The sequence below is a fragment of the Ceratotherium simum genome, chromosome 14 (assembly GCF_057802395.1).
Source record: "Ceratotherium simum simum isolate JZ-2026a chromosome 14, ASM5780239v1, whole genome shotgun sequence".
Classification (NCBI taxonomy): Eukaryota; Metazoa; Chordata; class Mammalia; order Perissodactyla; family Rhinocerotidae; genus Ceratotherium; species Ceratotherium simum.
The window spans coordinates 49158111-49183216 of record NC_141913.1 but is presented as its reverse complement, the minus strand read 5'-3'; the positions used below and the strand labels follow the sequence as shown (position 1 = coordinate 49183216).

The window sequence follows — 25106 nt, the reverse complement described above, 5'->3', positions numbered from 1 at the left end:
GAGCTTAATTGGAAAGTGGAAGAGAAATAGAGGGCAGTTAATCACGTGGGAACACCCTCACCTCTCTGAGATTTTATTATCGTTTCATTTTACTCACGAGTATGAGGAAAAAGATTATAGTTGGAAGGAGTGCAAGTCCCTAGTGACGTCAGTCCTAATTGCCCTCTGTCCAAGCTGGAGTTTTGGAGCCGGTATTGGGGCCCACATGGAGTAAGCTCATTCACAGAGTCGAGTAGAGGCAGAGACCTACCCTAAGGTCAGAGCAAGGCTGTGCATTGCAACAGGGTCCACATACCCAGCAGTGAGTTATTTGAGATATGGGCCCTGAAAGACATGATAAGGACAGCTGAGAGACCAGGGAGTTCATTTATATTAGATAAAAGGCAAAATAATACAGAAGCTCAAACTTGACTGGGAGGTCCAGAATGTCAATCAAAGGATTGCCCCCAGTCACACCTCTACCAACATTTGTGTTGTGCTACAGTGTTTACACTATCTTCCTACACATTGTTTCATGTGATCTTTATCACAACGCTGTGAAGTAGATATTATTTTCCACAGTAGATACATTTACTGTCTCCATTTTATAGATGAAGATACTGTGGCCCTAAGGAGATTCTGACTTGCTCCTGTCACAGATCTGTGAATGGCTGAGCAGGTCCGGAAGGCAACACTTCAGTAGCCAAGGCTGTAGTGTTCCCACTGCTCCTCATTGCCTTGACTTGAAGAGAATTTCCCAAAGTCTTTGTTTTGTAACTCTGATAAACTCTTTAAAAAGTGGCTTTGTAGGGGCCAGCCCGGTGGTGTAGTGGTTAAGTGTGCGCACTCCACTTCAGTGGCCCGGGTTCGCAGGTTCAGGTCCTGGGTGCGCACCGACACGCCGCTTGTCAAGCCATGCTGTGGCCATCCTCCATATTAAATAGAGGAATATGGGCATGGTTGTTAGCCCAGGGCCAATCTTCCTCAGCAAAAAGAGGAGGGTTGGCAACGGATGTTAGCTCAGGGCTGATCTTCCTCACACGCACACACAAAAAAGTAGCTTTGTGTGTTTGTGATTGTTGCAGAGGAACCATTCACTGCAAGGTTTTGAATAATATAAATTTAGGACTTAAAGGAGAAAGGAATATTAATTAGGAGGGCCAAAAGTAAGGACATCTTAGGTCAGAGGAGTACTGTTTTTTGGCTAGAGGCCTTTGTTAGATGTACAGAGCAGAATCACGTCTTCCAAGCGAAAAGATTGAAAGGCAGAGAGTGAGGTGAAGGCTGTCACAGGGCGTGCAGGCGCTAACGGATGGCACCACACGTTCTTCCAAACTGCACGGCTGGCAGAGTCGTTTCTTATGTCAGAAGACAGAAACAGAGAGTGAGTCCCACATTGGTGTTTGAGAGAAAAACCTTGTGTCATAAAGAAGACTGTTGCTAGGAGAGTTAAAAGGTATAAAGACTGCAGGAGTATTATGCTGCTAAAACTCTGAGGCTAAAACTCTGAGGCTGTCCGAGAAGGACTTTGGCTAGGGCTGTGGAGAGTCAAGGGCAAAGGCAAGGAAGGAAGTAGTGATGAAGCAGGATACCCAGAAGCAACCCCTAAACAGAAATTTTCCTTTGCTGCATCACCTTTGCTGCATCACCTTTGCTGACCTTGATACTCAGGACTCAAGTAGAGGAGCTTTCTTTTCAGCATTGGAGCTCTGAACTCAGGACTTTTTCCCACTTAGTGACTTATTTAGTTTTTTGTGCTTTCATTCAACAAGTGCTTCTTGAGCAACCACTGTAAGCCTGTCTTTCTAATTATAGATGTTCCGCTCTCTTATTCAGTTTTCCTAAACTGAGTGATCCCTCTCTTGTCAGTTCATCTGGATACTCTTCCATTCAACACTGTTTTTCCTCTTTCCTTTCTGTCACCTTCAGTCTTTCATCTGTAACTTAATTGGCAGAATATTCCTCTCAACAGATTGACTTGCCTTTCCTTTCTCTTCCTCTCTCATAATACACTATTTCATCAGAAAGAAGAAAAGAAGAAAGGAAAAGAAAGAGAGAAGTAGGTGGGAGGGAAGGAGAAAGAAAGAGAAAGAGAAAGAAAACCCCTTTGAGCCTCTCATTTTCCACCTCCCAGCATCGGCATCAGCCCTTGATCCACTCCAGAAATCCTGTATCCCTCTTTGTCCAAAAATTATTTTATCTCCTTCACAGTCTTTCTTGTTGCTTATTTAAAGATAGTCATCATTTTTCTCTGGAAAATTCTGGAATGTGTTATGTTAACTTAAGCTGTTTTAAGTAATTTAGTGCAATTATGTTTATTTCTTCTCCCTTCTGGGCTCACTAGAAGTTTTTAGAAACTATTCAGAGGATTGGATTGTTTTGCCACAGAAGAACTTCTATCCAAACCTGGGGAAAAGCCAGGATAAGTTAAACAGTGATGGAGAAAGGTTAAGAATTATCGAGAAAGGTATTCAATTGATATAATAATTAGTATTAAAATGTCGTTTATTGCACACAGTATATTAGGAGTTGTACATATGTTATTTCATTAATTCTCATGACAATGATGTGAAGAAAATATAATTATTTCCATTTTACAGAGGAGGAAACTGGCTCCAAAACACAGATTTCACAATAATGTGACATACCTAGGTTTCATTTTTTTTACATTGTGTATGCATTTAATATATAGATCATTTCTTCAGAAAAAAATACATAGTGAGCACTCGCCATGCATGAAGCATTCCAGGCATTGTCAAGGACCCAAAGATGAATGGGATTGCCTCCCTCAAGACTAGAGATGTCCCTTCTCTGGGGATAGATAACTACTTCATTAGGATATTGTGTAGGGAATTCAAGCACTGAGTAGAAGATTCTAATGCATAACTTGTAAGGGACATTCCAACGCTGGAGGTGTATGACTCTGACACATGGCCCCTGCGTTCAGGGAGATTATGGTCTAACACAGGTTATAAGACATAATGACTATAATGCAAGGTAGCCTGTGGTTAAGGGCTATATGAATACAGAAGGGAGGCCACTTTACTTCTGGCTTCAGTGACTGAGAAAACATTGTGCAAGTTCTGCATTTGAGCTGGGCCTTGAATGAAGGGTATAATTTCAAGTAGAGGACTTAGAGGTTTGGGAAGGGTATTTTAGGCAGACAGAATGGATATGAACAAAGCTATAGAGGTGAAAAAGCCCAAAGCATACATATCTGGAGTGTGATAAATAATTTGGATTTCAGAAACCATAGGTTTTGGATAAAGAACATAGCCTTTGCGAGCCTTAATTTGGAGAATCTTGAATACAAAGCTACAGTGTACATTCTATTGACATCTAAGTGAGGAACCACATTCTTTGGTTCTACTTAAGCTTTAATATTTTGGTTGTTATTTCCGCAAGTTAATCATTGCCTAGGAGTTAGAAAATTGACTGCCTTTCTCTACAAGTTCATTCCATGGAGTAAAGGATGGGGTGGAATGTGTAGAAATGGAAGTACTAACTGAACTAGCACTGTCAGGATCATTACAGCATTGTCCTTATGTGTTCCTGGCATCATACCCTTGGCAACCAGTCTTAATTCTCTTTTGATCCCCTGAAGTTATTCTGTGCTTCCAGGCATAGTTTTTTCAGGCTTCCTCCAAGATCAGTCCTCCAAGGCTGCAGTGATGTTGCAGGGCCCTTCACCATGTCATAGTACTGTGCACCAAATCTGAAGTGCCATCTTTTGCTCTCTTTTTCCTTGATATTTTTTTTTCCTTTTTAAAAAATTATAGTAGTATATACATAACATGAAGATACCATGTTAACCATTTTTAAGTGTGCAGTTCAGTATTATGTATGTTCACATTATTGTACAACCAATCTCTAGAACTTTTTTATCCTGCGTAACTGAAACTCTATACCCATTAAACAACAACTTCCCATTTCCCCTTCCCCCCAGGCCCTGGCAACCACCATTCGACTTTCTGTCTCTATGAATTTGCTTGCTCTAGGTACTTCATATAAGTGGAATCACACAATATTTGTCCTTTTGTAACTGGCTAATTTCACTTAGCATAATGTCCTCAAGGTTCATCCATGTTGTAGCATGAGTCAGAATTTCCTTCCTTTTTAAGACTGAATAATATTCTCTTGTATGTATATACCACATTTTGTTTATCTATTCATCCATCAGTGGACACTTAGGTTGCTCCCACCTTTCCGCTGTTGTGAATAATGCTGCTATGAACATGGGTGTTCATTATCTGTTCAAGTTCCTGCTTTCAGTTCTTTCAGATATATACCAAGAAGTGGGATTACTAGATCATAAGGTAGTTCTATTTTTAATTTTTTGAGGAACTGCCCTAATGTTTTCTGTAGCAGTTACACCATTTTACATTCCTACCAACAGTACACAAGAGTTCCAGTTTCTCCGTATCCTTGCCAGCCCTTGTTTTCTGTGTTTTTGTTTTCAGGGAAGATTCGCCCTGTGCTAACATCTGTTGCCAATCTTCCTCTTTTTTTTCCCTCCCCAAAGCCCCAGTTCATGGTTGTATATCATAGTTGTAAGTCCTTCTGGTTCTTCTATGTGAGCCACTGCCACAGCATGGCAACTGACAGGTGGTGTGGTTCCACAACTGGGAAGCAAACCCAGGCCACCGAAGCAGTGAGAGCACTGAACTTTAACCACTAGGCCATCAGGGCTGGCTCTTGTTTTCTCTTTTTTTGTGAGGAAGATCAGCCCTGAGTTAACATCCATGCCAATCCTCCTCTTTTTGCTGAGGAAGACCGGCCCTGAGCTAACATCTATTGCCAATCCTCCTCTTTTTTTTTCCCCTTTTTCTTCCCAAAGCCCCAGTAGATAGTTGTATGTCATAGTTGCACATCCTTCTAGTTGCTGTATGTGGGACGCCGCCTCAGCATGGCCTGACAAGTGGTGCATCGGTGCGTGCCCGGGATCTGAACCTGGGCCGCCAGTAGCGAAGCGTGCGCACTTAACCGCTAAGCCACGGGGCTGGCCCCTCTCTTTTTTTTATAGTAGCCGTCATGATGGGTGTGAGGTGTATCTCATTGTGGTTTTGATTTGCATTTCCCTAATGATTAGTGATGATGAGCATTTTTCATATGCTTGTTAGCCATTTGTCTGTTTTCTTTGGAGAAATGTCTATTCAAGTCCTTTGACCCTTTATCAGATATATGATTTGCAAATATTTTCTCTCATTCTCTAGGTTGCCTTTTCACTCTGTTGATTGTGTCCTTTGATGCACAGAAGTTTTTATTTTGAAATAGTCCAATTTATCTATTTTTATTTTTGTTACTTGTGCTTGTTTGATTGTTTTTAAAAGAGGCTTTGAGCCATTGCAAAACTGGCATTGAACATCTAGCATGAGGTTTTTTTTGGCACTTGTGTGGTACCTCTGGCCCTATTCCTTGCATTCCTTTACACAACCATCGTGGGAATAAAGTGTTCATCAGAGTAAAAAATAATAGCAAAAAGACAGACTACAGAGACGTGCAATAAACAGTGAGCATCATTCAAACCAACGGAAACAGAATGGTCTATTAGTGCTCGTAGGCTGAGAATGCTTTGATGACCACCCCCCTCTGCAGTACAAGCCATGAGAAAAGAATGTTACTCCATGTTTCAGTCCTATAATTGATTTATGATACATATAAAAATATTCTATAATTAATTAATGCTATATAGGGTAGAAACTATTCTGTAGAAATATTTTGTGATAATAGTACTTTTTATAATGGGAGCTGCCCTACACATGTGGTGACCATATGTCCAGGTTTACCTGGAACAGTCCTGGTTTATGCCTGTTGTCCTGGTGTAATCATTACACCCTTATCCTTACAACATTAAAAATCCAAAATGGATGGGAAGATGATAAAGGTAAAGCCAGCTAGTGAGTTATGTTAAACCTCAGTTTATCTCAGTCTCAGTGCTTCATCTTCATGGGTCTAACTCCCCTAGGTTACATGGGGTGCTTGCTCAGAGAGACTTCTCGAAGGCAAATATAGTAGGGATTTCAGAGGTCGGTTCTGTTCTTCAGGCTGAGGGCATTGGACTATCCTGTATAAATTCCACACATACGCTCCTGGTCATTCCTGCTGAAATATCTCCTTGCTCTGCTGTGTCTGTCTTGTCTCTTATTGTACCATCCAAAAGATGCCCACTTAAGAAAGGAAGATGATTGCAGAAGGGAGGGCAGAGGGTGGAGGGGGCTGGAATAGAGAAACAAAATGAAATCTAAGTTAGTGAAATTAGGCTTTCTAAATGGAATTACCCTGATTGATGCTGCAAGGTGAGGTTTTCATTGCTGCTGCTGCTCTTGTTGGTAAGTTAGATTTCGAAAATCTTCTCTCTGTATCCTATACAGCAGCGATGGTGTGTAGTGCCGCAGTGAACCATGTGGTACAGGTCTAATGGGCAGGAATGGTTCATGCATCTTCATAAACATCTAATTGATTGCCAGGAAAAGGCTTGGATAATGGGGGAAAAATATGCTTCAAGATTCAGAACTAAAGCATCATTTAATAGGGTTCACATATCAAAACTTCATTATTTTACTTTTTCCAGCTTTTTATTTGTGAGAATGTTGCTTTTAAGTTTTGGTTTTCTAATTATTCCTATGTGAATGTATATTTGAAAAGCTGAGATGTTTTCTGTCATGTTGCAGATACTGTTAAACTCACTGGCGAGTTCCCTGAATGGGAACCGGGGTTATTTGAGCTTTGCTCCTTTAGTAGTTCCCTTTGTGACAAATTTTATTTCTAAACTCCTTTGTATTAGTAATACAGTTAATAACTTCAGCCATTCCTTGCCTATTATTCACAGGAAAGGAGTGTTATCCTTTTGTCCTCACTATTTTATTGCTTTATGAATACAGAAATGGTGAGAATCGGTCCCAGAAGTTTAGAGAGGAGTGGGAGCTAACCAACCCCATGAGTGGAGTCTGGCATGTATCTATTATGTTTATAGTGTCATCCTGGTGACTGCAGTGGGTTTCCAAAATAGGTTTGGGAGATTCCTCAGCTATTTGTTTCGTGTTAATAAATAAGTAATAGTTTCTTTAACAATAAAGATTGCATTACTAGGGCAGGAGACAGTATATCTGTTTATGGGTATAGTCCAATATGTTTAAAATGCATCTTCAGAGCAGATTTTACCAGAATTAAATTGAAACTCTTAAAGGAATACACTCCAGTCAGTATAATCAACTGAAACTGCAGGTATAAGTTCAGTGGTTCTCTGGAGAAACTCGTGGCATCAGGTGTTCTTGTAACAGCCCTGTGAAAAATATCCTGCCCAGGGCGTAAAACTGAGTTGGGCTGACAGAGCTGTAATTTAGTATTTTCTTCTTTTGATCTTTTACACTGTGTCTTCATTCATAGGAGGCCATAAACTTTACAGAGTACTGCCTTTTATATGGCAGACTGAAGAAGTGCATTTTTTAAACTAGAGAAAAAATTCCTTTGAGGTAATTTTCATAACTATAAAAACATATTTAAATTTTTGTCCTAAATGTATTTGATATGAGGTGAACAGAATCAGCATCATCAGTTTGAACTGTAGTTTGATTTGGTAGTGATGTTCATTTGAACTTTAATTGTTCCCTACATGCCCTATTGTTATACCTTATTAAAATACAAATGACAACTAAAATATCTTTTCTCTTTTTATATAATGAAAACTTATGATTATGTTCAACAATATTTTAATACCTTTCTAAATGTAATTAATAAGTGCCATAAAATATCTTTACTCTTATAATGAATACTAAGCTTTATTAAAATTAGTGATTCTCAATCTTTTTCTTCTCCAGTACATCAGACAGATATAACCTGCTTTTATTGCCCATTACCCTGAGGAGAAGTACAGTAACCTGTATCACCCATTGCACAGGTTGAAAGGCCTGCCTGGTGGTTCTGTATGCCCTTCCACACACGGACCCTGCCCCTCTCTACCATCACACATGGACACCTTGGGAACAGCTGAGTTTACTATTGTCAGATAGTCATGGAGGGAGAGTGAGAACAGCTGACTTCAAATTTCAAGTTGAAATTTGATGCTCCTTTAACTGTGCTAGGCTGAGATGACGCCAAGACTTGATTGATGGGAAATATCACAAGCTAAATGCCTTATGGCTCAATTGCATGAAGATGATGAGCTTCACAACTGTTCCTTGCCAATAATGTTAGCTTAAGTGAGCCAGGAGTCAGTAATTTCAGGCCATTGTAAGGAGATGTGTGATCTATATCTTTTATAGATACATTTTCACTAAGTTTGAGGTTAGCTCACCTACTGGTTTTACAAAACTTACTTTGTTAAGGGATCAAGTTATATTAAATATTTTAAAATAACTTAAAAATCAATTTAAATAATTTAAAAAATAATTTAAAATACTAAAAGTGATAAAAGGCCTAAAGGTGATAGCAAAATTTAACAGAACAAAAATCTGCTGGAATATAATCTTTTCTTTCTTCTTTTTTTACTGCTTTATTGAAAGATAATTTACATATCATAAAATTCATTCATTTTAAGGTTTTAAATGATTTTTTTAAATCACTTAAGTGATTTTCAGCTAATTTATGGAGTTGTGCAACCATCACCACATTCTAGTTTATGAATATTTCCATCACCCAAAAAATTCCCCCAGAGTGATTACAACCTATCCCCATTCTTATACCCCATCCCAGACAACCACTAATCTGCTTTCTGTCTCTATAGATTTGCCTATTCTGGACATTTCAATGAATGCAGTCATACAGTATGTAGCATCTGGCATTCCACGTAGCATAATGTTTTTGGCATTCATTTATATTTTAGCATCTATCAGTACCTTGTTCCTTTTCATTGCTGAATAGTGTTCCATTGTATGGATACGCCATGTTTTGTTTGTCCTTTCGTGCGTGTAATCTTTTACAGTCCTCATGGCTTTCCTTTATCCACCTGACTCCTGACCTCCTTGCCTGGTCTCCCCAGGAAAGCAAGGTCAGGTTGGATTTTCCTGGATTTGGTCCTCAAGACGCTAGATTGGGCAATTTGTACTCCCTCACTTACTCATCTCACCTCTGACTCCAAACTTGAGTCCCTGGGTTGGAGAGTAAACATTCCTACAACATGAAGAAGTTGTGACCAGCCAGTTGAATTGAGAATTTTGATCTCAGGAACCAGTGCAGATTTTGAAATGTCCTGTGAGAAACAGAAAAAGAATCGAGTTAAAGATTTTTGTGGTAATTATGAATTCAGCCTAAGAGTTCTATGACTAATCCTACCACAATTTGTAAACATCACATTAAGTTATAACAAGCTTATTATGGAAAATAAGAAATGTATCACAAGCTTGTTATAGAAAATATTGAAAGTATATAGAAAAAATAAGTCATCCATAATTCAATATCTCAGAGATAACCACTCTGGTGGTTCAACATGTTGACGTAGATTCTTTTAGCCTTAATTTATGTGCAAACATATATAGGATTTTGTTTTGTCTTAAAGTTGACTTTCTATAATAATCATTTCCCCATGTTAGTAAATACTTTTGAAAGCATGAAGGTTATTGTAACTAGAATGGTGTGAGGGGAAACACGGTAGGGAGAGAGTTTATTTTTTATTTATTTATTTTTTTACTTTTTGTGAGGAAGATCAGCCCTGAGCTAACATCCATGCCAATCTTCCCCTTTTTTTTGCTGAGGAAGACTGGCTCTGAACTAACATCTATTGCCAGTCCTCCTCCTTTTTTTTCCCTTTTTCTCCCCAAAGCCCCAGTAGATAGTTGTATGTCATAGTTGCACATCCTTCTGGTTGCTGTATGTGGGACGCCACCTCAGCATGGCCAGACAAGCAGTGCATTGGTACGCGCCCAGTGTCCGAACCCAGGCCGCCAGTAGCAGAGCGTGCGCACTCAACCTCTAAGCCACGGGGCCGGCCCCTAGGGAGAGAGTTTAGAAAGACAGAAAGTTGATATTACTTATGGTTGAAGATCATTGTAAGGAATTAGGAATTTATTCCAAGTGTAAGGCAAAAAGCATTAGACTCTTGAGCAGGGAAGTGATTTGATATGCTTTATATTTTGAAACACCACTCTGGCCACAGTGTGGAGAACATATTGTAGGGATCAAGAGAGGGAACAGGAAAACTGATGAAGATGCTGTTGCAGTATTCTAAACTAGAGATGACGGCAGCTTGGATTAGGGTAGCAATTCAAAATGGTAACAAGAAGCTGGATTTGAAAATATTCTGAAAGAGGTGAATAGAATTTGTTGATGGATTGGTTGTGCTGGGAGAACAAAAGATAAGAATCAAGGTTGACTCCTACGTTTTTCATCTTGAGTAACTAAGTGAATGGTAAAGCCATTTCCAGAGATGGAGAAGGCTCTAGGAAGAGTGAGTTTGATGAAGGAGGGTGTAGGAGATTAGGAGGTGGGTTTTGGACATATCACATTTAAAGAGCCTGAAGTTAGGATGGTGGTGGAGGGAGCTAGGGCATCGTGGGAGAGGTTTTCATTTGTTTTTAGGATGAGAGACATTACATATCTGTGTGGTGAAAGGTATACTCACTTTAGAGAGCGAGAAATTGGTTATAGAGGAGAGGGAGGGGATAGTTGCAAAAATAAAGTCCTTTAGTAGGAAAGTTGAAATGGGTCCACAATAGAAGTGGAGGAGTTTGTTGTAGACAGGATCTGGTGCAGGAGGACATATGGACACAGATATGATTGTATTAGTAGGTTTGGGGTGAGAAGAGAAGTAGTTCTCTCTTATGATTGCTCTGTCAGTATTTTCTCAGTAAAATTAGCAAAGTTGTGTACTGAGAGGCGGTGAACTTAAGTTGCCTTGCTTTGGAAGACATTTAAAGTAATGTCAGTCAACCAGTTACCCACTTCTGTGTGATCAGATGTTGGCATGGCTCACATAATTTTAGTAACATAAGCTTGTCTATTTTGGCCTGCTTTTCAAGAGAACTCTGTTTAAATCAATATCTAGATAATTTTATCCCCAGCAAAGCTTGATAGGATGATAAATAAATCTAGTCTTTCAATCATTTTCATTTTAAAATAAATAATGTTCAGTGATTTATTTCCTCTGTAGCTATTAAAATTGGCAAGTGGCTTTGTAATTTGTAACATCTACATTATTAAATGGTAGGTAAGATCCATATCATATTCATTCAGGGTTAAAAAAATATACAAACACGTACACACACACACACATAAATTTAAGTAGAAAAAAATCCCTGGTCCAATATCCTGTTGTGTTATTTTTACAGTGCAAACAAACAAAAGTTTTAAAAATCTTTCTTTAGTGTTAATATTTGCTTAGCAGTTGAGGATCTGATTTTGTTTTCTTTTTTACGTCAGGAGCCTACCCTAGACCAGAACCAGATTTCTAACATAACTCGTTCTAATTCTTGTTTTTTTAATTCTTCAACTCTTCTTTTTCTATTTCACATTTATTTTATACGGTGAACCTAGAGAAAGACTCTAAATAAGAATGTCCTAACCAGCGCCTTTCCAAGGAAAATCTTATCAAACTATAAAACTTTATCATTGGAGGTTCTTACTTACAAGCTGTAACAACACCAAAAACAAACAACCTGTGCAGTGTAGAAGGCCCTTCTTTCCTGGCTTGGGGGTCCTTGCCTGTGGGCAAACACCTGACAGCGTGCCAAAGCTCTGCTTAGTTTGGCCTAGGGGAAGCAGTCTGACGTTGAGGGGGCTGCCCGCCTGTGGAGAAGGTCCCTGGGGCTGTAGGCCGTTTCTGGATGGGGGCTTCTTTAACCAGTACTACGACTCTTCCTTTTGCTAGGGTAGTGGAGAGAAAGGGGCAGAAAAGAGGCCTCCCTTCCTCAAGCCAGTCTGGTTATCGGCCTGCTAAAAGGTTCCCCCACCGTTGCTGAAGGATGTAAACTGTGCGAATCTATCATCGAGTCAGATAGTTCACTGCAGCTCTGAGAGGCGCTGTAAATAGACCACTTGCCCGTCTGCATTGGAGCTTAGCTTGGGCAGTGCTGTACTAGCACTGCTGGTGGCACCTCTGCTTTACTGTACATTTGTCAGATCCATATCCTAAATTGCTTCCCATACTTCTAAATGTATCATCAAACCATATTCTTTAGATAGTACAATTACTGTGTTTAAAAAGAAAAACTGAACGTTTACTACTGCTGATAGATGAGAACTGAGACTGAGTAATTTTAATAGTATTCATTGTTCTTCTGTCTTTTTCCAAAAGTCTAGGAGACAGTAGCTTTGACTATGAGATTAATAAAGAGATGTGTCCTTTTTCCTTTGTTCAGATTTCTTGGCTAAAACTTGCACTTCACTGAATTTGAGTTTGGGTAACATTTTTCTTTCTTTGTAGCTGGTAGTTTTGTCAGAGTACTTCTAACTTATGTCAGAGCATCAGATGGCGTCCTCTAAAATGTCAGAATACTTAACCTGAGAACGTCTTGGGGAGTATGTGGATATTATTCAGAGGGTCCAAGAATTGAAGGGGGAAAATTATTTTTCTAAAAGCTAGATTTTGAAATTCAGTTTCTACTGGTGACAGATACACAGGCACTGCCAATACCAATCAGACATTTTCATGACATGTTACAGTTGTTGGAGATATCTCAAAATATTATTTATGTTCATCACTACTTCTATAACAAATTTGTTTTTTTAACATTTTGATATCTATTTCCAAATCATTGGGATCCTTTGTAATTCCATGTATTTTATATATACATTTAAAAACATTATTTGAAGGGATCTTCTGCTTTTCCTCATATGTGTTGTCTCTGCCTGTAACACGTTTCTTTTTCTCCTTCTGCAGCATCAGCCACTATGTGATTGTCATGTCCATGACCATGGTTCTGGTGTTTCTCAATGGCCTGGCACAGCTGCTCACGACAAAGAAACTCAAACTCTGTGGCAAACCCAAAAGCCATCTCATATGATGTTGCTGATGCCATCATTCAGCTTCTGGATCTTGCTTCTCATTCTCCTTGGAAACTGAAATCTTATCAAGGATTCAATAGGAAGATGGATATTGATGCACAGCATATTATGCTCCTATAAAGAAAATCATATGTGGAATGCTGAATTTACAGGATATCTGGAATAAAGGAGCTTCCATCTTCTTTAGGTTTTGCATGTGTGAAATAGTGATTGTGTCTGTGGGAAAGCACAGTGAAGCATTCTCCATTTTCGTTTTTTTCCCTTAGTTGGCAGCTCTTCTCACTGATGTTTCAGAGCACCTGTGACAGTCTGGTCCCCAGCTGTACAGCTTCCTGTATACGCAAAGGCACATGTGCTCCTGTGGGGGCAGTATTGATCACATCCAGAGTCAATACTGTGGCCGAACTTGAAGGACATCACCAGGTGGCACCATAAATATTTATCAGCTCTCAGCACTAGTGTTGCAAGTATTTCTGACTACTAAACGACAACACTAAAAAGACAATCAGGATGTGTTATTTCAAATTTAGTAATGCTTCAGTGGAAAAAACGTTTTCGGGTGTTTGTCATTTTTCTTTAGTACGCAACAGTATTATCTTATGCTTCTTAATGCTGTTTCTAGTCCACCAGCTAGATGCAGGTTTGAACTTCACTTTATTTTTCACTTCTGGATTCTCATGGAATTTCTGGAGATAGAAAAGTAGAAAATGTTTAGTATTTGTGTCTTGTTCATGGGAAAAAATTGAAAGGATTAGTTTTTAATTGTAATTGTAATATCTGTTGCCACCATAGCTTTTATCATGATTTGTTGCAACAGAATTCTTTAAATCAGTGGTTAAACTTTCTGACAATATTATAAGAATCAGTGTTAAAATTGCTTTTCTTTCTGATTGTGAGAGTCTAGTCCAAAGACCTTAAAGTCCCCTCATTAAATTTAGATTTCCCTTTGTAAACTAATTCTAATGGACAAAATATGTTGAGAGTAATTTTTATTTGGATTTTTCCTAAGTGGCCTTTACATCTCACTGTAGAGTTGGCTTTTTGCCCATGGTGTGCCGGTAGATTTTGGCTGATGCTAAGCTTTGCTGGTCTGAGTCCCATTTTTAAAAAATAATTGCTTTTGAATTAAGTTATAGCTTTACTAATTCACATTATGATGAGGAAGCCCTCTACAAATTACTAGATTTTTCAGGTTGGCAGGTGAGTGAACAAATACAACTAGGAAGACTCGAAAGGTTTGGCAAAATATACTTTCTTAATTTCTATTTATGATGAAGTATAGTTATAATTTATTTGTGATAGTACTTCATGGCATACCAGCGAAAGCATTATAGTACAAAAAAGGAAAGTGTTGCTGTCAGTATTAAGAGCTCATGTATCAGTCTGTAATGTAAAATCTGGATGGACAACTCAGGCGCTTCTGTAGCAGACAGTGACATCGGGAGGTGGAGAACCCAGGAACTTTCACCTTGTCTCAAAGGATTTTTAATCAGTTTTTTCACAAGTCAGAGAAGACTGACTTTATAAACACTTATCTTTTAACTCCTTTGATATCTAGTTTGCCTTTCATCTTTTCCCAGATTTTCACACAGAGAATGAATGAATATTTTATTCCAACATTGTAAAAGGTGCTCAGTGCTCTTACCTTTATTTTGCTCCTTTTTTTTTTTTTTTTTTGCTGAGGAAGATTCGCCCTGAGCTAACATCTGTTGCCAATCTTCCTCTTTTTTTTTTTTTTTGATGTGAGCCACCGCCACAGCATGGCCACTAAGAGAGGAGTGGTGTGGTTCCACGCCCGGGAACCGGACCCAGGCTGCTGAAGCAGAGCATGCTGAACTTGAACCACTAGGCCATTGGGGCTGGCCCTATTTTGCTCTTTGAAGTATGTCTTTTCTTAATATTGTCTTGAGTCAGTGTGAGTTTACAAAACAGGACATGTGCCTGCAGCCGCGGGCTCACCTTGCTGCCCTGTAACTGGGCCCCTCAGACTCGCCTTGGAACAGGGTTGGCTGGATGGGCCTTTTGTGTTGCACAGCATATCAAATATCCTAAGGTGTTTTGAAATGCATATTTTTGTGTTGAATAACAGAGAAAAAATAAATAAGATTTGTGTAAAATGTATTTCTGTTTAATTTACTTGTTCATTCTAACCATGAATACCAGATTTCCAAATCAAGACTTAAGACATTTGCTGATTAGCATTGTTTTTTTTTGTTTTTTGTTTTTGGTGAGGAGGATCAGCCCTGAGCTAACATCCACGCCAATCCTCCTCTTTTTTGCTGAGAAAGACTGGCCCTGAGCTAACATCCGTGTCGATCTTCCTTCACTTTATGTGGGACGCTGCCACAGCATGGCCTGACAAGCAGTGCGTTGGTGCGCGCCCGGGATCCGAACCTGGGCCGCCAGCAGCGGAGTGCACACACTTAACCACTATGCCACAGGGCCGGCCCCTAGCATTGTTTAAATTAGGGATTGCTGTAAAAATTAAAGTGGGCATATCAGGTTAAGAAAATATCAAACAACAAAAAAGCTATACTGTGTCGCATGAACCATGAATAAATTTTGGAGGAAACTCGAAGGATTTAGGAAACTAACTGCAGCCTGTCCATAATTTACCAATGTTTTAATTCTCTGTATTATTATATTTAGTGTGCAGTATTTAGAACACAACATGCTTTTTTATTTTTTAGGGAAATAATGTTATAAGTGGTAGTATATTTTCACAATAATCCCCTCAAAATGATTTAACAATGATAGAGTTGAACTACATATCTAGAAAGTCTATTCATCACTTATAATACTGATCCTCGTGGAAAACTCATTCAAATTTCAGCCAACTCAGACATTAGGAACATATATGTCCACCCCAACCCTACCTTTACGCACTTGGTGTAGTAGGCTAGGGACTCCTTTCCTCCTCCACCTTGTGACACGTAACTGTGCCGTCAGAAATGTGGTTTCTGATGGAACTGGCCCAGGGGGTCCTGGGGATTGGGGAGGATTGCATAGGTATTGTCTCCAAAGACAGGCAGTAGATGCTGCAGGGTCCCAGCTCTCCTGGGGAGAACTGGGTGAGCTCCCGTATATACACTAGACGCCGTCTGTTCAGGAGGCCAGAGGAGAAGGAGCTAAGTCAGCTCAGCCGTTTGGAGAGGACCCCCTTCAGGCCAGTTCTGAGCACTGCCTTAAGAGACCAGAGATACTTGGTAATTGCTCACCTCTTCAGAGTTGTTCTTTTTATATTGACATTCTCTTCATCCTCTGTACAATGCTGTAAAGTGGGATTGTTACGTGTTTTCAGTACTGTGGTAATATCTTAGAGCATTTTCCCATTTCTGCAGCAGCATGGTTTGTGAGAAAGGTGCATGGGATTTCCACACAACACTCGTTCTATAAAAAGAACATTTGAGAAGTAATGTATCATTTATTACTTTCCTTAGAGACACTAAAACAGATCACAACTGTTGCTCAACTCACCACCCTTAGAATCACAGTATTTATTTGCCACATAGCAGCATTTCTCAAAGTATGTCCTTTAGAACATGAGTTCCTTAGGATACAAACAGATATAATAAAAAGGTTCCCTGATCAAATATATTTGAGGAACACTTGGTCAAACAAAGTTAAATAGGTGTATTTATTGTAGTACTTACGGAATTTAACTTGGTATATGTATTGTGAAGGGAGGAAGATGGCAGTATGCTAGAAATTTCCACTAGCTTGGCTGCAGACCGTATCTTAAAGTCTCTTTCCGACTGCTAAACATACTTCAGAAATGTCTACATATACTTTTGCAGTAAAAACTTCGACTTGTCACCCTGTTTTGAAAAAGGATATTTATGCTTAACTGAATCTTTTCCTGAGAGCTGGAAATGTTTTCATTTTAACTCTTAATCTGGGAAAACTTGAAAATGTACCAGCAATTTTACCTGCCTCTGAATAAATCATGCCTGTTATCATTTAGTCTTTCATGTGGGAACCTCCAGGACGACCAGACTGGCATCCAGTTCATTACAGATCCTCGGACAGGCCTGTTAGAATTTGGGCTAAGTTTTTGTACCTTATATTTTACATCCTTTACCAGAAAAATTAATTTTCAACTAATACTGGCTTCTTTTCTTGTGATTTGTGCTATAGAAAGTGATTACTAGTTAAATTTTTGTGCATTCCTTGGTTTTTCTCTTTTACTTATTTCTCTCTTCCCCTGTTTTCTCCGTTTTCTCCTCATGTCGCTCCCCTTTCTTAGCCTTGCTTAGAACCCAGTATGTATACGAATGTATTTTTCTTCATGAATTATTTTCCACATTCAGTATGGATACAGTGTGAGTGTGTAGAGCTCAGCTGTGCCAGTCTGCTTGGCAGTCTCTCTTCTGAAGTAACTGTGTCTCCACTGCTAACCATGTGTCTCTGGCATGAGCCCAGTGGTTTATGACTCTTCACTCACCACAGTTGGCTAGTTTAGGGGGCACGTCTGACCCAAGCCAGGCCAATCTGAGTTCTTTGCAAGATTTTCAAGCTAGAACAGAGAGAAAATTTCTAAGATGCAAAGTCAGGAGCTATTGGTAGCTAAGTTTGATTGAGATACTCCAGTACCTTCCGTCACATACTTATCCAGCAAAAAGAAGGATTAATTTTACTGGTATTTCTAAGAACACAGGGGATAATAAGTCCAAAGCTCCGCTTAAAATGTTTATTTTTGTATATGCTATTTACCTTATGCTTTCAAAGTCAGAATCAATGGGACGGAATGTTTCAGTAATGTTCCTTGCAGGTCCCTGTGGCTGCGTCCTCTGCTGCCCAGCCTCTCTTGGTTCCAACCATTTTTTAACTCTTCCCAGTTATTCTACAAGCCATGCATTTCCTAAAAAATTTTGTCTGCATCTCTGTTACTTGTAGCCAAGAACTTTAATTGATATGCATGCTTTGAATGTGTTTGTAAATGTATCTCTTCAATGTTTAGTGCAATTTCTAATTATCGCTTTTAAAAAATTTGTGAAAATTGTGATAAAACTTATATAGCCCTTACGATGTGCCAGGCATTGTTTGAAATGTTTTACAAGTACTAACCTATTTAATCCTCATAACCACCCCATGAAGCAGGCATTATTATTATTATACCATTTTACAGATGGGAAAACTGAAACACAAGATGATTATAAATAACTTGCCCAAGATCCTACAACTAGTATGAGGCTTTTTTTTTTCCATGGATAGTTCTCTCCCAAACTTTCTATCCTGGAATCTGCATAAGAGCACTTGTAGATTTTCCTTCTAAAAATGCAGTCACTGTACCTAATCAGGTGATGTGAAAACTAGACTTTTTCAGCTGTGTATGTATAATCAAGTATAAACAGTATAATTAGGAAAACATGCTTTTAATGTTGCCTACAAGGGTGCAGTTGGCATGGGTACACTTGCGCCCGATTCCTAACATTTACCTCTGAGGCCTACGTCAGCTGTCTTCCAATGGTATATAAAGCAAAAGGAGGAAGTTTTCTCACTCTTGTTTCTGTTAACATCAGAGGTTGGAGGTAAATATTGGCTGTTTTCAAGCACTTGAAGTTTTGTAAAGACCTGGAAGTCTGGTGCACACTTAGTATAGGGGCTGAATTGTGACCCTGAAAGATGTCCACATCCTAACCCCTGGAACCTGTGAATGTGACCTTATTTGAAAAAAAGGTCATTGCGGATGTAATTAAGTTAAGGATCTTGAGATGAGATCATCCTGAATTATCCAGGTGGGCTGGATAATATAGCTGGAGAAGGCAGCTATATGAAGATGGAGGCAGATATTGGAATGATGCAGCCACAAGCCAAGGAATGCCTAGAGCCACCAGAAGCTGGAAGAGGCAAGGAAGGAGCCTCCCTTAGTGCCTTCAGAGGGAGTGTGGCCCTGTCAACACCTTGATTTAGGACTTCTGGCCTCCAGAACTGTGAGAGAATAACTTCCATTGTTTTAAGCCACCCAGTTTGTGATCATTTGTTATGGCAGTGCTAGGAAACTAATACATTTGGAGAGGTAAATTTTACAGAACCGTCAGCCACTTTTCTGACTGAATCACAGCACTTGTGTGACTTAACTCATTTCCTGGGCCATGAGTTCACCTGATATGTGAATATAAAAATATCAGCACATAAGCCTGAAGGTGGAGTTAATTGCTCTTTAATGTCAAGATTGCTGATGATTTGGCTTTTCTGGAACATTCCTGCCATATTATTCTGACAGTAATAAAGAGATTCTGAGACTTTCCTTTTCCCTTTGATATTTTTGGTGTTTATGTGTCTGGACTCAATTGAAACCAGAAAGTTGAAAGCTGGTGATTAAGTCTGGTTGTCCTTTAAACTGTTGCCCTCAGGGGCTTACTTGAGAAGAACCTCACCCTCAGTAACACTGGCATCCATGACCTAATCCAGAATGTAGAAGGGAATTTTCCCACAGGAGCCCTGCATACAAGACCTCTCAGTCTTGATCCAGCTTTGGCGTGAATTAGACGTGCCACCGCAGGCCCCGTGACAGGGCCTGGCACCGTCACAAGAACATTCCCTGAACCTGAGAGGGAAGCCTTCGAGTGGTGTTTCCTTTGTTAAGCCACGAGTCTTGTGTAATTTTAACTGACGTTCTGGTTTATAAGGTCTTACCTCATGTCAGTCTGACGGCTGGAGCTGCTGTTCTTAATGCTTCCAGGGCCTTGGAGGCTGACTGAACTCATTGGGGTCTGAGATGAGAAAATAATGAGATGAGGGCCTGTTAGCCATTCCCTGGGTCTCTGCACTTGAGAGCTTGTGTGTCTGGAGGTTCACTGGTCCCCTTGTTTTATCTGGTGGACCTGCTCCTCCAGGAGGCTGCTGACATCGGGGACAAAGCTGGTGAGGCCTGGACTGGCTTTATGAGTTTGGCCCAGTGCAGCGAACGCTTTGATGTGAACTGCAGACATGCATGACTCCTGTCCCTACCTTAGGTGAAATTTAATTAAAGGCCAGTCATGATGCTGGCCCAGTGGCATAGTGGTTACGTTTGTGTGCTCTGCTTCAGTGGCCTGGGGTTTGCGGGTTCGGATCCTGGGCACGGACCTACACACCGCTCATCAAGCCATGCTGTGGCGGCATCCCACATACGAAATAGAGGAAGATTGGCAAAGACGTTATCTCAGGGACAATCTTCCTCACCAAAAAAAAAACAAAAACAAAAACAAAAAGGCCGGTCATTACCTTGTCCTGCAAAGGACTCTGTTCTCCTCTCCCCTCCCATTCCTAGTCACCCCTCCCCTATCCCCACTCCCAGCTTTATTGTCACTTTTCTGACTGGTAATTTGAAGTTCTGGCCTTACTCCTGAATATATCCTGAGTGTGGCAGCCACCAGTACAAAACACCCCAGTCCCCTCCACATCAAATTCAACTTTTTCAGACTGAGCCAGTTTAACTGGCTGTCAACAGAGCAAATGTGTTTTCCTTCAAGAAAGAAAAGGAGTTTTACTTCCTTTCGTGTATCCATCTACTCAACCATCCTTTCATCCCCTTCTCTGTATTTTCCTTCAAAAAGCTTTACTTAAACCCCTCTGTTTCAGCCATGAGGTTGGATCGAGGAACCGGAAATGGTTCGACTCCCTACACTGACGTTACAATCACCATCTCCCCAGGCTTTGTAGGTGGACAGAAAGGCTAGCGGGAGAATAAGCAAAAAGACAGTGGGAGAGATCAAAGGGTTCTCTGGATCAGTTTGCCCAAAAGGGACAGAAAAAATGAAAAGTGGCATAAAGCCATCAGAAGAATGGAACAGTCCTTCTCGTTCCTCCAGTGCTTCTTACCCCCTTCCTGTCTCAATCGAAATACCTTCCCTCACGGGAGAGCTCCATGGTGGAGAGACTGAGACGTAGAAGGCTCGTGGAAGTGACCCTCACCAGGTCACCCGCAGACTCCACACGGCCCCATCAGTGGCTTGTTCCTGTCTGTGTGGCGCTTGAACTCTCCACTGAATGCCTTTGCCTCTGGCGACCATTTATAGCTGTGTGATGTCGGCGCTGCTTCTCACATGGGGAGAGGACGGCGCTCGGCCACTGATCTAGAAGACAAGCGCGTAGATTTCCTTTCGGGGAATCAGGGTAGCATTGCTTTTGATGAAGACTTTTTTTCCTTTCTCCCTCTGATGGTAACTTCCTTACTTGGGAAGCAAACCCAAAACCTTGGCCTTGTTAGCTCCAAATTCTAAGGAGCTAAGAACAGAATCAGGCACTTGCTGTAAAAGGAGCAGTGACACCTCTTTCTACTTGGAAAACTCCAGCGCCTTTGATCTACATGAAAATGTAGATCATTTTCAAAACGGCAGTTTGTTGGGAATTGTTATTCTTCATTGCACAATGCTTTTCTGTTTAAATCATTAGAATCGCAATATGGATAAGAAGGAGTAGAAACCTGCTTCTAAAAATTTTAAGTAGAAAAGTCTTGAAGCTTTGTTAAGAAGATTATTTTTTCTACTACTACCACCTAAGTAATGGCATTCCTTCAACTAAAATATTTGTAGCCTTCTAATTTCTTCTGTTTCTTTTTCGAGCAGATAATCTAAATGGCCTAAGCTTGTCCCAAGATGTTTTGATTTATTCTTTCAGAGTTGCTACACCTTAGAAGGACAAACAATTCAGGAAAATAAAGTCAGTGGAATCCCTCTGCTAAATTGATGCTGTTTTGGATCTCTGCTGTCACAAGTGGCCAAGAGAGACTCCCCCAGGAGGACCAGATACATAAAGGCATGCAGCACCTTACAACTCTCAGGCGTGCTCATCGTGGCCCTTGGTGTCATTATTAGAAGCAATGGAGAAGAGCTGGAAGTGAATTTGCCAGGCATTCAGTAGGGTCTCTCTGTGGATTACGGAATCCAGCACTAGCAACAGCATGGCTGCGGGAGAGCACAGTTTAAATGATGATATTGGAATGTAATAAGTGCTGAAAAAAAGGCATTTAAATAGAAATAAGTATTTATTGTCTTACTGTCTTTTTAAAAGCTTGTCCCTCAGGGGCAAAAGAATCCTTCTCAAGCCACACTGATTTGCACATTTGCAATAGTTATGGTTCCACAGTGGTCTGTGATGACAAAAGTGTCGCCTCCTTCCTACTTCTCTGGCAATTTCTGATGTGTCTGTCAAGTCTGCAAAGCAAATTCATTCTGAAATGTCTTTTGACGGGAGTGGCAGTAGCAGACCCAGAGCTGTGAATGCTATTGGCATTCTCCGTGTGAGGAGAGCATATTGGGTACACTTGGAAGTAATAACAGACATCAAACTTTACATAACTGTTACCCAAGACATTTTTAAAGTAGATTACTCTCCAACTTGAAAGGTTTGGCTTTTAAGAGGGGCTGCAGGCTGCTATTTATTTTTGCTTTTGTGCCAGGATTGGTATAATTCGTCATTGGTTAGTTCTTGGGACTGTAGAGTCTGTAGTAATCAGACACATAATGAAACTTTTCACCTTTTGAAATTCAGGGAAGGCTAAGATTGCTTAAATGTGTACTGTTCTTTAGAGTTTACAATCCTGGGTCTTGTTCAAATTGGCTGCTCAGACTTTTTGTTTCATTTTGTTTTGTTTTTCTGCCTACTTTAAAATTGTCTATTGAAAAGGGATATAGTAGCATTAGGGATATAGTAGCATTAACTTTATCCTGTCATTTATATCTCAGTATTCACATTTCTGGAACCTAGAATACTATTCCTAATTATCTACGTTTTCTATGTAATTCTTTTTTTGCAATTTTTTGTTCCTTTAACAAAGATTTCCTGAGTTCTTACTGTGTGCCACTCACATTCCAGTGAATGGAAGAGATATATAAACAGACAATTGGGTTATCATGATATATGTGATATAACTAATATATGTTCCAAGCTCTACGGGAGCCTAGAAGGGAAACTGATAACTTCTGACAAAGTGAAGGGATTGGGGGAGATTTCACAGATGTAATATTTGAAGAATGGCCTTGCTGGGACAGTTATCACTAACTTGGAGGGGTTTAAGATGCATGGATCGCAACAGTCTGGGTAAAAGACTAGGTAACTTGAATTCAGACAGGGATCATGGCAGGAGGTGTATTTGAAATCTTTTGCAGTCTTGTTGAATTGACTGGATGTAGGGGCTAGGGGGTGGAAGATTCACAGGTGGTGGATATTTCTACTTGGATATTGAGTGGATGTGGTAACTTGGCTTAGGTGAGAAACCCAGGAGAAGGAGGGCATTTAAGGGCAAGATAATGCATTTTATTCCAGACGTGCTCAATGTGAGGTGTCCAAAGCAATCCTGGGGTAATGTCCAATGGACCTTTGCCTAATCAAGACTTAGAGACAAGTTCTGGGCTCAATAGGTACATTTGGGAGTTGTCCTAAGCATGGCACATAAGTTCTTTTGAGAAATAGTCCCTGGCTATGTTTCCAGCTCTATCTCTTGTTACTCACTTCTCTTGTGTTTTCCTGGCTTGTTCAACTACATGCAATTTCCCTCTTTCTTATTCTGGTCTTATATATACCCTTCATTGTGCCTGAAACACTCTTTCTCCACCATTGGAAGAAAACAAAACAAAACAAATAAATAAACAAAAAACAAAAGGAAACAAACTAACCATCTCTCAGTAGGGAAATAATAAACATTTATTTATATAGTGGAATACAATTCAATGGTTAAAATGAATGGATTAGGTCTACATTTATCAACATGAATAGATCACAAAAACCTGATATTGACTGAAAACAATCAAGCTAAACTGGATATGTACAGCATGATACCATTTTTATGTATCATGTACCATACATATGTAGTAAACACATATATAAGTAAAAGAACTGACAACTTTATAATGTTAAACTTTCTCATCCAGGAGCATAATGTATCTCTCCATTTATTCAGGCCATTTTTATGCCTTTCAAAAGAGATATAATATTTTTGCTTAGAAATCTTGTGCAATTTTATTAGCATCCATTCCCAGTCTCTTTCCTACTCATCCATCATAGACTCAGATCAATGTTTCTTCCTCCAGGAAGACTTCTCCCACTTGTACCCATGAGAGTGGTTGAGGTTTCCCAGGGCATCTTTAAGAATGAGGACTATGTCTTATTCATGGTGACATTTCCATTGCTTAGCCAGGGTCTGTCACATAGTCAGATCATAATCAACACTGGATGATAAGCTTACGGGTGATAGTTGAAGCCATGGGAGTTAATGAACTTTTCCACAGGATGCATATGAAGACAATAAGAAACAAAGGGGAGCCCAAACAAGTACCGAAATTTGCAAGGCCAAGGCTGGGGATGTAGAGGAAAATAAAGCAGTGAAAGCCAGGAAGCGGATAAGAATAAGAAGAAATGTTGCCCCCAAAGTCAAGGGGGAGAGAATTTCTAGAAGGTTGTAGTAAATGGTATCAAGTGTCCCAGAGAGGCCAAGTAAGATGGGGACTGGTTGCCACTGCTTGAGGGAATCACTGGAGCTCTGAGTGAGAGCAGAGAGGGGCTGGGCGAGAAGATTGACTGGGAACAGTAAGATGGTCCATGTTTCTTAGCAGCTGTGGAAACCTGGAGGTTTTCTTGCTTGTCAGGAACTTCTGTTTTTTGTTTATTTTGTCGATCTCATTTTTTCCCTGTTACCTTTGTGACTACTTCCGTGGTGGACCTAAGTGCTTTTAGGTTTGATTTGCTTGTTTGTAGGGTTTTAAGGATTCAATGTATATCTAAAAGGAATTAATTAACATGCATAAACCCATTCAAGTGGTTCCAGTTATCTAGATGCTGAACTCTTTGTGTTCTGATTTCTTTTAAAAAATCCTACTTTTAGCTGCCCTCTGTATTTGGTAAGAATACACGCAGTCCTCACTTTGCACAGTTCTGACATGCACAAATTTCAGTTACTATGCTTTAGTTGAATAACACTGGTCCCCCAACAGCGTGGTTCAAATTTCAATTACCATGATATATTAGCTGTAAGTAATTGCATAGCCAGCCCTGGTGGTCTAGTGGTTAAGATTCGGTGCTCTCACTGCCATGATCTGGGTTCATTTCCTGGCAAGGGAACCACACCATCCATCTGTTGGTTGTCATACTGTGGCGGCTGCATGTTTCTATGATACTGAAAGCTATGCCACCAGTATTTCAAATACAAGCAGGGTCACCTATGGTGGACAGGTTTCAGCAGAGCTTCCAGGCTAAACAGACTAGGAAGA

The 25106-nt window shown here is 40.0% G+C and overlaps 1 protein-coding gene across 4 annotated transcripts in view; it reads left to right on the top strand.

Annotated features, from left to right (window-relative positions):
- The window catches only part of PIGN (phosphatidylinositol glycan anchor biosynthesis class N), a 126230-nt gene extending 109356 nt beyond the window's left edge, over positions 1-16874 (top strand). For all 4 annotated transcript variants that reach the window (XM_087439316.1, XM_087439314.1, XM_087439315.1 and 1 more), the window contains one exon: positions 12791-16874. In XM_087439316.1, coding sequence (XP_087295442.1) covers positions 12791-12914 — 124 coding nt within the window. In that variant the 3' untranslated portion in view covers positions 12915-16874. The remainder of the gene's footprint in view (positions 1-12790) is intronic.
- Positions 16875-25106: the final 8232 nt, after the last annotated feature.